The 13,935-nt window shown below is 40.6% G+C and overlaps 1 protein-coding gene across 1 annotated transcript in view; it reads right to left on the bottom strand.

Annotated features, from left to right (window-relative positions):
• Positions 1-8,228, bottom strand: part of jmy (junction mediating and regulatory protein, p53 cofactor) — a 37,238-nt gene extending 29,010 nt beyond the window's left edge. Inside the window, exon 1 of the mRNA XM_038734707.1 lies at positions 5,486-8,228. Within this exon, the coding sequence (XP_038590635.1) occupies positions 5,486-6,349 (864 nt within the window). The 5' untranslated portion in view covers positions 6,350-8,228. The remainder of the gene's footprint in view (positions 1-5,485) is intronic.
• Between the last annotated feature and the right edge of the window lie 5,707 nt (positions 8,229-13,935).

Here is a 13,935-nt window from a genome sequence, read left to right as displayed (position 1 = left end):
ATCCCCCGTCACACCACTTATCGGCCACAGTCCTCCATCTCATCCCCCACCTCCTCCCCCTCTCTTACCATCCTAGAGAGGGACGTCAACAGACCGTTCAGGAGGCAGAAACCTCACAAAGCAGCTGGGCCGGACTCTGTCTCCCCATCCACCCTGAAGCACTGCGCCAATCAGCTGTCTCCGGTGTTAACAGACATTTTTAACACCTCACTGGAGACATGCCATGTGCCAGCCTGCTTCAAAGCCTCCACCATCATCCCTGTCTCCAAAAAACCAAGGACCACTGGACTAAATGACTACAGACCAGTCGCCCTTACATCTGTGGTTGGGAACTCCTTTGAGTCCCACCTAAAATCAATCACTGATCCACCCCTGGACCCCCTGCAGTTTGCCTTCAGAGCGACACAGTAAACATGGACCTTCACTACATACTCCAGCACCTGGACTCCCCAGGAACCTACGCCAGGATCCTGTTTGTGGATTTCAGCTCAGCGCTCTGGAGACAGTGGAGATGGATGTGGACTTCAGAAAGAACCCAGCCCCACCCTCCCACATCATCCTGGGTGACTCTGCAGTCGCCACTGTGGACTCCTTCCACTTCCTGGGCATCTCCCAGGACCTCAAGTGGGAGCTAAACATTAACTCCATCACCAAGAAGACCCAGCAGAGGATGTTGTTCCTGATGAAGAAGTTCAGCCAGCCAAAGACAATGATGGTGCACTTCTACACCCCCATCATCTGTCAGAAGGCTGCGGTCCATCAGGACCAAAACCTCTCGCCACAAGAACAGTTTCTTTCCGATGGCAGTGGGCTTCCTCAACAAGGCCCGGGTCCCCACTGTCACTGACTCTCATGCCCCCCCCAAAAAAACCCACACACACACTCCTGACCCCACACTTTACAACAATACTCAACTGTGCTTTATGCTCATGTTGCGAACTTTTGCACATACTTGGCAGTATTTTATTATTGTATTTTTTTGTATACTTGTACATTTTTTGATCTCCTTACTTTTTAATTTTTTTTGTGTACTGTAAGCACCAATTTATACCAAGGCAAATTCCTCGTACGTGAAAATGTACCTGGCAATAAACCTGATTCTGATTATGCCAGGTTTACATTATACTTACACCTTTAAAACACTGTAATATAACTGGTCAAGCCTGCTGTACTCATGCTGTTATGCTTTACCCCCCTCCTCATTACTACTACTACTCAAATGTAGTTAATGTTTAATTAGTTTTCACATGCTTTACATTGTCATCACCCATGAACTACAAAAGAGCCCAGCAGGACCATTAAAATCTAACTTAGCTTGCAACATGTCAGGCTAACTGTAGACAAGCTGTTATCCTCATTCTGTACAACAGGCCACTGATAAGGAAAAACTACAAGTCTCTGGTCAATGATCCACAGATTCATGGCCTCCACATGTGGATTGTTTTCCACTAGTGTTTTTGCAGCTTGTGCCCGGTTTACACCACAAGCAGGGTTGAGATTGGTGCTGCAACTTGTGATATGGGTACAACAGTGATTCTTCAGCTGCTCCACACACACCAAAAATAACCAGGCGAAGGGTGCCAAAAACACCATCACCAGTAGAAGCGAGAGACGGAGCCAGTGAGCGTCTTCAAGTAATGCTTTCTTCTAATCCAATAATATTTTAATCCAAGTCTGTAATCTTCTCTTCATAGTTGCAAGTGTTATAGAAGAGCTGCATGAGCTATATAGTACATTTTATTATCGTAATTAGTTAAAATCTCAAATATATTCAGTTAACTGTCCTACAAAGAAAAGCATAAAATTCTCAAATTTGAGAAGCTGTAACCAGGAAATTTGGGACTGTTTTTCTTGAAAAATTACAAAAACTTTTAATTAATTATCAAAATAGTTTCAGATTAATTGCTTGTAGATTGCCCGATCAAATATTTGACAACATTTTGCAGCTCTAGAGTACATTAGAAAATAAACCATCATATTAGTGTATGTTAAAAAATTAAAATAAAACCTTTATTTTACTAAGAGAAGTAAAACATATCCTGTTGTTGTTCCTCTCTCAACATGGCATTAAGTCTAGACCACAGCTTTCTTAAATGCTGCTTATTATATTACCTCCAGTAAAGGTTTATCAGGAATGGACTTCGTGGCCAGGAAATTGGAAACACGCGCAATCCAATAAAACTGTGCTGCAATAAATACAAACTCTGTTGTAGTTGATTCATTCTCAGAGTTACAGTTTTTGAGGCTGTAGTGTCTGGTGTGGCACTGGATTACATTATATCATGATGTGTTTCTAATTTTATGTCCATCTATGTAAAATGAGTTGGATAAAATATTAAAACATTTAACAACTGCATGACACACAATATGAAGACGTGTTTGTCTCGGTTCTATGGATTATTTTCATTATCGTTTAATCTGACGATTGTTTTCTCAATTATTAAACGTTTCTTTGAGTCCAAAAAATGTCATAAAATAGTGGAAACTGTCCCCTCACCATTTCACCGAGCCCAAGGTGACGTCTTCAAATTGCTTGTAACAGTTCAAAACCAAAAGCAGTGCATATTCAGGTTTCTTAAAACCAGGATACAGCCTTATCCAGGATATGATGTTTATTGTAGAGCCCGACCAATGAATCAGTGTGCCGATATGATTGGTGCTTATAACAGCCGATAAATGATAATTAAAAAAGAAACGGAGCTCTGCAACTACCCTGTTGGCAATACATTTGTTTGGAACAAATCCACCACAAAACATACCTATCAGCTTTACTTTTTTTTACGGTAAAACTTCAATTAATCAAATAGCACCCTGCCTTTAGGACAGGCGTCTATATGGGACAGGCCTTTACATCCTTTACTATGCCGGTAAATCGGAATGAATAATACTTTGGTGCTCATTGTTTCCTTAAAATGATGATAAAAACCATAAAATCTATAAAAACCAGACCAGGCTTCTAATTGAGACCTGCATTTATTTGTCAAAACGTGGAGCCACACCAGGCCAGTAACCAGGCGTCTAACTGGGACTAGGCTTTTTTAATTTAAGTTTTACGTCTTGTTATCTTAGTGAAGTCTCATCACTACACAAAACAAATGTTAGGGATAATCTAGATGGGGAGAAAAAAAGAATATTGGGCAAAATATCGTAATCATCAAAATTGGTATCAGTCTTAAAAATCGGTTGGGCTCTAGTTTACATGCATAATTGTTCCAGTTAGTTTTAGGGCCACTGTACCGTACTCACATGCAAACAGAGAGAAAGTAAATTGGTCACTATTTTGATTCTGATAACTGAATCCGTGTTTTAAACAGAGCTGCAATGATCAATTGATAAATCCATTAAATTAATCGCCAACTATTTTGTTAATCAATAAATCGCTTTTAGTTATTTTTCAAAGAAAAATCATCCTAATTCTATGATTCCAGCTTCTGAAATGTAAATATTTTCTGGTTTCTATACTTCTCTGTGAGAGTAAAGTAAATACATTTTGGTTGTGGACAAAAATAAAAAAACACATTTGAGGACGTCACCTTGGACTTTAGGAAACACTGATCAACATTTTTCACCATTTTCTGGATTTAACAATTAATTGAAAAAATAACAGACAGATTACTCGATAATGAAAAAATTTGTTAATTGCAACCCTAGTTTTAGTTCATTGACTGGTTCCAGGTTTTCAAGTGTGAGGATGAGATCTCTTTTTACGTCGTACATGATCGTAAACTTTGGGTTCTGAACAATCACCTAGAGCTGTGGGAGATTATGGCAGCCATTTTTTTAAATTTCTGACATTTTATAGATAAAATTATGCATTGAGTAAATAATCAGCAGATTAACTGATAATGAAAATAATAGTTAGTTGCAGCCCTAATACACTAGATCAGGCCATATCTATTAAGTGATGTGTCATTTTAATAAAACCAGGTGCAACCAAATGATCGCCTTCAAAACAAACAAGTGAGATATGTCATTAAAGAATTTCTTCCTGGTTAGACCAAGCTGTTTGAATGCTTTGTGTGTCAATCAGTCAAACAAAAACAACACTGGAGGTAGGGCTGGACAATAAAACAATAACAATCGCAATATAATTTTTTTCCAACAACAATATAGCAAATATTCAATAAATGTTTGATTTTATTCACTTGAATCATACACGAATTAGGACTTAATTTTTTATTAAGATGGTTATTTTGTTGAGGAAAAAGGACTGAAAAAAAGCTTTTACAAAATTTTACTCATGCATATGTGTTGAAAAAGATTTGATCATAATTGTTTTGAATGTTCTACCTCAGATTTGTGAAATGATCCACTGTTTGGCATCAAGTGTTGACCATAAAGACGAGTTTAAACCACAAATAACCATCAGGTTTCTTCAACTTTCCCTCAGTAGCAAAAATCCGCCTTTAAAACTCAAAAGAAATAACAATTTGATACTTATCGTGATAATTATCGATATCGAAAGATATGAAACTTTTTATCGTGATAACATTTTTGGCCATATCGTCCAGTCCTAGCGGGAGGTGAAAGAGTTTGTGACTGACCGTGATTTTATAGTAGCTGCTCTAGTTGGATTTGTCACTAATGTCTACTCTAACAGCTCTATAATATCTGTCACATTTCCTGCAGGTAAAATATTGTATACTTTAGCTTCTTACATGCTTGTTGAGCTAAACTCATGTCTTCATCTGTCTGGACTGAACAGTGAAATAATCTCAACAGCTGTGGAGGCGTAACTCCACCTCTAATTGTTCTCCTATGTTTATGTGACTCCCTTTAAAACTACAGAGCAATGTCTGGCCAGACCAGATCATATTTCAGGCCTGTGAACGTGCAGCAACAGATGGTAGATCACAAGGGGAGGAGGGGAGGCAAGAGGAAGAGGAGGAGAATAAGCAAACCATGAGGCACAATTATGCTCCAAAAACTCACCAGTCTGCGGTTGTCCTGACTCCTCCTTACAAAAAAAGCCTTCCCATGTAATATAGGACTGACTTTAAAGAGGCTTTTTATGAACTCACAACATCAAGTACCAAAAGGGTTCTCATCCCATTAGGGCTGGGCGATATGACCAAAAATGTTGTCACGATAAAATAATTTAATATCATTCAATATGACAATTATAATGATAAAAGTCAGATCATTGTTTCTTTTACGTCTATAGGCTGATTTTTGCTCCAGGTCAGGAGCAAATGGATCACTTAACAAATCTGTGGCAGAACATTCAAAACAATTACGATATCATCTTTTTAAATAAACAAATAAACATGAGTAAATGAGTCTCTTTTCCTCAAGAAAATATATATATCTTCATAGAAAAATTAAGTGCTGCTTCATTCGTGATTAAAATTTATTTGCTATGTTGTTATTTAGGAAAATTATATCGCGATAATCATGAATCTTGTTTTATTGCCCAGCCCTACATCCCATGTGCATTTCAAAAACATAAATCAAACTACCTGAAAGCAAAGATAAGTTAATTCACCTCTTGCATGGATCGTTTGGCCCTCTCCAGAGCATCCTCATAGCCTTTCTGCCTCAGCTCGCTCAGGCTCTCGTAGTACTCCTCCGTGTCGTCGCCTTCGGAGAAAAGCACCTGTGAGAGGATCTTCCAGCCGCAGGTGTCCAGGGCATGGCCCAGGTACACCTGCAGCTGGTAGCACAGGGCGTCCGTCTCCCGCTGCGACACCCCGGAGGCGCCAAAAAGCACCGTCCACACGCCGGACTGCTCCTCCGGAAACGAGGGTAAACACGGCTCCAGGTCCGAGTTGACGGCGCAGAGCTGGAGGTGGACTGCCCTCAGGTCCTGGAAGGAGAACAGCCCGGCCCAGCTGAAGCCCTCACGCCCGCTGCTCTCCCCGGCCTCTTGGTCTGCATCCTCCGGAGACAGCGGGGCATCCACGAGATCTAGGATCTCTAAATCTATAACCTTCGGTGTCACAATATCCCAGGACCCTAATGTGTGGCTGATACACTCCGATGTTTTTGAAGCCGTCTTGCCTCCAACATGAGTCTTTGTTGCGGGTTTTCCTTTGGGAAAAGAGTGCGGTCTAACTTTACCCGTTTGGCAGACTTCATCTTTCTTCGTCTTGAGAGGACTTTTTGTGCGTTTTTCTGCCACGGAGGCACCGGGGGCAGGGAGAAAAGCGGGGCTAGTGCCGTCGAGGAGCGGGTCCAGAAACGTGCTCCGTCTCTGTACGGTTCTGTTGTGGCAGGTTATGGCGAACTTTCCCTCGATGTCGTTCCAGGCCACGATGAAGACGAATTTATGCCTCTCTTTTTCGTCGAAGACTCTGGGTCGGACGGACACCCATCCGGACTCCAAGTTATCCTCCATCGTGAATGACATCTCATCCAGCCAGTAAAAAAAAAAGACGAGCAGATTAACGTTGGCCTGAAAAAAAAAAAAAAAAAAAAAATCTCTTCTGATGTCGAAGGCTAAAAGGCTACAGCTAGCTACGGACAGCTAACGTTAAACGCCAGATAGAAAAGTAAGATTTGGCGCAGATGAAGCGAGCGAACCGACCGGCTGAATTAGGAGGTGAAACAAAGGCTTTTCCCAGCTTTGTTTACCCGCTGCCAGCTGCGCGCGAGCTGGTGAAAACGCAGCTACCGTCGTTGTCCCTCCTAACGGTCGGATTTGGGATTCAGACATGAAGAAGTTCAACGGACGCACGCAGCGGTTTAACCGACACCGGCTTCACGTCGGGGAAGATATAACGTCGGTTGTCATGACACCTGTCTGCGTGGTTACCTGCCCCGATGCTCGCGCAGACTGATGTCGCTCTTTGTCCGATCCACAGACAATGCGGTCGCGCGGCTCGGCTCTCGGGGTGTCACGTGTGAGCTTCTGTTTACAAGCAGTCAAGGTGCGTGTTGTCAAATCCGGGGAGGGATTTAACTGGTAGAACGATGTGGCGTTCAAGTTCCATGATGAGAGTAGTAAAAGAAACGATACTGATACTTTATATTATTTCCCAAGACATGATGTTAGATGTTAAAGAGTTAGGAAAGCATGTCAGGGAAATTCCTTGTTTCAACCTGGTTTCAACCTTAAAGGTCAGTCTCGTGCAGCATATTACACCCATAACGGGACACAACTGACCTGTTTGCGTCTTTACATGTTGTATGTTTGTGCCAACACTGTCAATAAAGTCAGTAAAAAAATGTCATAATGTATGTGGATTAAGTACAAACAACAACTAAGACACATAAAACCCACTACAAAGAGATCCATAATTACTAAGGATACGCGAAACGATCGCAAAATGACGCAAAACAAACGCAAAGTGTTGCGTTGTGTTAAATAATAAGTGAAATAATTGATTTGTGTTAGAATTCAGGTGTGTCCCATTCTGGATGTGATATGTTGCAAGAGCCTTTAAGGTTGAAACAACGCATTTCTTTCCTAATTCTATCAACCAATATGCCTTAGGAAATACATTTTTAAAAACTGAAATTTCTTCATCTTTTTTCTATAATTCTTAGTCCCACACAGATATTTTTTAAGGTAGACATGTTTCAGGGTTGTAAGTTAACGACCCTTTAAACATGAAGCTTATGTGTATTATTTTTCCTATGTGTCCTGAAGGCAGCATAATAGTCCCCTTATTAGAGGAGTGTGTTACACCATAAAACAGTCGGCGATATAACATAAATCCGTATTAATGAGTTTTCTCATTCATTAATTTAATGTTTTAAGTTAAAATATTTGTAGGTTTTCCTCCAGTCTCCCTTTGCTTTCTATAAATCTTTCTGACTGTCTCTGGCAGACGTGCACGAGGAGCATAAACATCTGCACGTGGGAAAATCCATGACGCAAACACGCACATAAGGTGCGTAACGGCTGGGTGCTGTACGGCAAGCCGACTGGGACAAAAGGTATTTGTGTACAACGTACAAACCCTACAAAGAAAATCAAGAGATGTTCGTTTTAAAACTCAATCGATGATATCTTAAAGAAATTTATAGATTCTTTGCCAAAAATAAGAAAGATTTTTGTTATTTATGTTACAGGCTACCATATTTGTTTTTTTATGATGTCTGCAGCTCAAAATCAAATTATATTATTTTATACATCTTTTTATCATCTTTGCACAATATCACATCCACAAATTAACATTTTGTAACAACATAAATCCTTGAAAAAGTGAAAGGTTTAGTAGCCAACATAAAATACAACACTACTGTTTCTCTATTACCAATTGTCCATATTTACATTATCACTACTTATTACACTGTTCGATGATGTTAGTCATTTTACCAGCTTTAAATCACACAGTCTATGGTTTAAATGTAGATATTGTGTCCCTGTCCCCCAGACAGTATACAGTTTACAGGCAGGTTGCCTGCTGCTGCATATATATATATATATATATATATATATATATATATATATAGTATTTTATAAATGTATTGAACAGATGTATTAATGGCTAAATATGTCTTATATAAAAAACTAATAATGTATTCTTATATTTTTGAGGTGTCATTAAGGCAATAAAGCACATTCAGTTCAAACATAACCTACAAGTCCAAAACACGAGATTGGAACTTTTTGAGACGTGTGGATGCACCAACATCAGAGGTATGCTCAAGAAAGCAATAATTGACCCGTGGTCTATTTGTTAACCAGATTTTATCAAAATCTCTCTTGGCAGGTTTCTGACATATCTCACAAAAAGACAAATGTAATTGAGTACGTCTTTGGCCAAGGATAATATGAATTGTAGGACTCATCTGACTTTGCTTTCATTTATAATAATCCCCAGCTGAAAACTGGGAACCAAAACATTTGTTCTGGTTTCACATCTACGCCCTGTGTTAAACCGTGAATGCTGTGAGAGATACAGGCCAACTAGCCTCATCCTTGCTGATCTTCTGGCAGGATCTGGAAAGGGGGGCAGGTGCAGTGGACTCCATGAGGGCCGATGCATATGCTGGGGAAAGGCAAAAACATGTTTAATACCGTGTTTCCCAAAGGTAGGGATGCCAATTGGAGTAAAATTCATAATATGTGAATGAGCATTCTTTTTTGCTACCCTTGTCTGTGATCTGTCACTGTTGATCCAATGTCTAGAGTACAAGGACAAGTTTATAGTTGCTTCACGGTGTAATATGTGGGGAAGTGCTCAGTAATGACGGTTTTAAAATGAGTAAATTGGACAGGTATCTCCAAATGCAACATCTTGGAAAGTAGACTTTCTTTTCAAAGAAGAATCCTTCAAGATCTGTTGATTCAATATGTGACAACATACTTGTGTGAATCTGGCATTCTGACTTTAGCATACCAGAAACAGACTAAATGATCAGCATGACTTCATAATGGCACTTTCAATAACTGAGCCCAGAGTAAATATCATTGGTGATGATGGGAAGGGATAAGAAAATGAGAGCAGAGAAAGGAAAAGAAAATAGACCGTTGTTTGTTTACTTTAAAAAGAAAATGTATACTTTATATACATGGTTTGTTTTGCCCTTTATCCGTAGTTTGTAAATGTAGATTTATTTTTGTAAATTTGGGTCCCAGAGAGACACCAGATTTCTCTTACAGGTCTTGAGCTGAAAAAGTTTGGGAACCAGTGATAACACACTGGTATGACCTGGCTCAAAAGGCCACAACAAAAGGGTGTGGATGTGTTTATTTAATGAAAATAAACCAAGTCAATAGTTACTTCAAATTAACATAATTAAGGTATGAGGTATGTAGTCTGTGAGGCCAGGGAGGTCTGATCTGGTCTTGACAGCAGCCCCTTGCCGAATGCAGCCCCCCCCCCCTTAAAACAGGGGACCCAAAACCTACTACCTACAAATACACAACAAAAACATTATAGAACAAACACTCTGGCTGGTCACCAGAGATAAAATTACACAACACAGCTGGGACACAAGACAGAGCATCCACCACAACATTATCCTTGCTTTTGACATAGGCTCCAAACCACACCAAGATCCGGTCTTGCAGAACACACAATACTGACAACTGGGAAGTTGGGGTCAAGGCCCTGACCTAAAGTTCACATGAAAATGAGCACCCGAAGCTCATCCCAAACGAACAAGTTGGTCTTCTGCTAGACATAATATACCAAGATTCCAGCAACCAAATACACACAAAACTGGAACGATCACCAACCAAACCAAAGTTTCCTCCAAAGTTTCTTCCAAACAAAGGCTCACTAGCCAACCAAGTCGTCCCAAGATGCACAGCACAAGGAAACAAAGTTACAAACAAAGCATGAGCCAAGCGCTTAATGTATTTTACCAAAACTAGCAGGCCAACCCACAGAGTCATTTGCTAACCTGGATGGTTTACTTTCCTAGTGCCAAAGTTTTAATCCCCCAACCAGACCAAAATGTACAATAAACCCCAAGATACACAAGGTTTAAGGAAATTTAGTACTACATCATTTAAGATTAGACAAAGCACTGATGTACAGTTTCAACCGTCCCTGGTGGTAACACCAGCACAGAAACAGGCGCCGCCACAGCAAGTTTACTTCTCTGCAAGACATCCTGCTCAACCAAAGATGACAACATTTTTAATGTCATCCTTACCACTCACTAACACCATAATGCTCTGTGTTCCTGACTAGTTGCTCTCTTAAAGCCGCTGGTAAATGCCACCATAGGCACACCAAAAAAACCAAAGTCAAAGAAGCCATAACTACTGCTTACGAATCAGACAGTAATGTTAGCTGCAGATACACACAGCCCCAAACACAAACATTTCCCTCCTGACTGCCTAACACAAACTAACTACTCACCCCTAGTCTTCATGCGGCTTGTGGTGGGTGTTTACGCACGCAAAACCAGCGGATCTGTGGAGGAACCTGCACACAGGCACCCCACAAAATCACACGGATGTGCCCCCGAGACAGCTTGTCCGAAAACAGCTGACACTAACCACATCACCACAACTCTATGAAAACAACAAACTGACGCAACCCAAAGGGGAAACACCACTTTTGCCTAATGGTGAATGCCTGTACAGAGTGTACCAAAAACACAGTTACACTTACCCTCTGATCAGCACACAAAAACCTTATCCCAATCAGGCACTAAGGTTTCCTGAAAACCAAAACACATGATGCATCTCCCAAGACAAAGCACCAAAAACCAGCACACAGCTGGACCAAATGACTAATCAGCATACATAAAGTATGAGGTATGAAGTCTGTGGTTTCAGTAGTGTCTGTGCAGGATGATGGTTGCATGAATGTATGTGTGAAGGTGTTGTAGCATGCAAACAAAACAAATACCACAACAGTCCAACCAAAGAAAACCAAACTAAATGGAAAACCAGGGAGCAGGGAGGTCTGATCTGGTCTTGACAGCAGCCCCTTGCCAAATGAGAAAACAGTCCCAAATACTCTACAAGGCAATTAGCCCAGGTGCCACCTTGTGATAAAAAAGTGTCATTAACTATTGACGGCACAGAACATTCAAACCGGTTCAAACACACATCTTCAGTTTATTAGGCTACACCAAGCTAAAACTAATGCAGTCCAGTGTCCTGTGCTACGAAGCGAGGTAACTGGCTTATCCAGGTAACTTCAGGAGTAACTTTGTGATGTCGGGTGTAACTTCCCGATTAACCCGTGCTACGAAAGGTGGATAGGGGTTACCCGAGATCTGTTGCCATGGCAATTTACGCTGGCTGCATCTCTAAACTGCTCCGAGCAGGTTTTGTTTGTGGGTTAACTCGAGGTTACCCTGTGGCCTATATGTCGACTACACACCACATCTAAACTCAGTGTTAATGATGAAGTACGCTTGATAAAACATGTTTTCATCCTGATTTGTTCCACTGGGGTTGCAGCTGAAATGAAGTTTTTCTTAACACATCATATAGGCTAGGCTATAGCCTAACATTACGTTCATACAGGGAGCCCTGCAGCCTCTGTGGTATAGAGATCTTAATTAATTAATGGGCCAGTTTCTTAGATGTAGCCCATCTACAGGCTCCAATTGAATTATCCTAAATGTTTTATTTAGATTGACTAATTTACGTGTCCAAAAAATACAGAGCCAGGGTGGGGGTTAATAAACCGAGAGAAGAAAATTCAAGATAAAAGTGGTAAATTTACAAGAACAAAAATCAGAAATTCCCTGAAATTAAAGTCACAAAAAATCACTCTGGTGTTTCCTTCTGTATATGCCAAATTTAGGCAAAGTCTCTGAGGTGCATGATAATATTGTGATTGTGGGCTAAACTCACGAGTAAATCCGATTGCGAAGTCTAATAATAATAAAATAATTTTCCACTGCATGTTGAATAAATGGCAGACGTGTGTGAGTGATGTTGCAGCCTTGCAAAGTATGTAGTTCCTGGGGGAAAAAAAATTATTTTTTCAGACTTTCTCTCACAAATGTATGACTATAATGTCAGCGAATATATTCAAGTTTTTAACTTGTAAATTTGTGAATATTAACTTCTTGTAACTCCTCCACATTCATCTTGGATCTTATTCACCATGGTAGTAGCGTTTCACACCAGTGTTACAGCAGTCAGAGTTTGTTAACCCTGAGTTTGCTTGATAACCCTGAGTTAAGTCTGAGTAGGTTGAACTTCCTTTGTACAGGCCACTGAACAACAGCCCTGAAAAAAAAAAAATATTACACAAAATTAAAACTTAGAAACACAAAAATTGGGAGGTGGGTGCTTATTCCTCCCACTACTCAGACATAAGTAATTTGGGTATTGAACACTAATTTATGTCAAGGTGACGCTGTAATAATCAAGTTCATGTTTTTGCAATTATCTCAAAAATGGCTTGGCTCATCGCTTTAATCTCTGCATCTGGTCCTCGACTCCGAAGATGTTTCATTTTTCGCAACCTGCATAGTTTGGACCCTGATTGTTGCTTTCTTCGGCTATATTTGGAGTTTACTTGTGTATGTGCTAATACCTGAGCATCCAATCACTGATCCTGAATCCAGGGAGGATGGTCTAGCAACACGGATGTAGAGGCAGAGACAGGGTGTGTTGAGGGGTGTGAGTCCTTGATTTGGAAGATGAAGGTGTAAGAACTGGATGATGAGTGTGGATGTACCTGTAAGGACACTGGACAAAAGGCAAGTATTCATAACGAGATGTAATGCATGGACGTCTTCTACCCTGAAAGCCTGGGCTGACACTAAGACGAGTCAGGCAGGTCCATAGATGTGTGGTTGTCGTCTCAGAGCCTTGGCACGGGCCAAACCTGGGTGCAGAGTGTACAGAGAGGGGTGGACTAAAGGATTGAGGCCTTGAGAGGGTCTCTGGGTTCCAGCAGCTCCACTGTAGCTCCAGTAGGCAGCGGGTGGGACATCTTGGTAGGTGTGGCCGTCATGGCTTCCAGGAGTGCTGTGGAAGTGGTAGGTCTAAGCTAAGTTAAAAGACATGCCTGCATGTTTTGGGGGCTGTAGCACCACTGGCTGGTCACCATTTGGGCGCTATGAGTGTGAGACGAGGGAGGCTTTGTAGTGATGCACAGATCCATAGGGATGAAGGCAGGCCCCTGGTGAGCTCACTGGTTTAGTGTTCACATCTCGTTAGAGAGCGCACACAGTTTAGACCTATCCAACTTTGTATATTCTATTACACTGAGGAAATGTGGTAAATTACAATAAAGCTTCTGTCAAATTAAGTCCCTGACATTAAACAAATTAATCTTATATCTTAAGGGTTTCAATCTTAGACTCTTGTCCACATGTAATTTTCTAATGACCTCCCAAAAGAGAACCAAGCTGTTTATTATCCCCTCTATGATCAAATCACAAATTGCATATTTACATATTTTGCAAACTTGTAATGTGGTCATAACGGTTTGTTTGCTGTCCATGTAGAGTAATCTAGATGTCTGCTTGTTTATATGCTCTGATAATGCTAATCCAACACATCTTTGTAGCGTCCATGTTGATTCCACATTACGACTTAAGAGCACATAAACACAC

The sequence above is a fragment of the Micropterus salmoides genome, unplaced genomic scaffold (assembly GCF_014851395.1).
Source record: "Micropterus salmoides isolate LMB-PRFRI ecotype aquatic unplaced genomic scaffold, ASM1485139v1 Ms_hic_scaffold_20, whole genome shotgun sequence".
Lineage (NCBI taxonomy): Eukaryota > Metazoa > Chordata > Actinopteri > Centrarchiformes > Centrarchidae > Micropterus > Micropterus salmoides.
The sequence above is the reverse complement of the archived record's forward strand: the minus strand, read 5'-3'. Positions and strand labels throughout refer to the sequence as shown.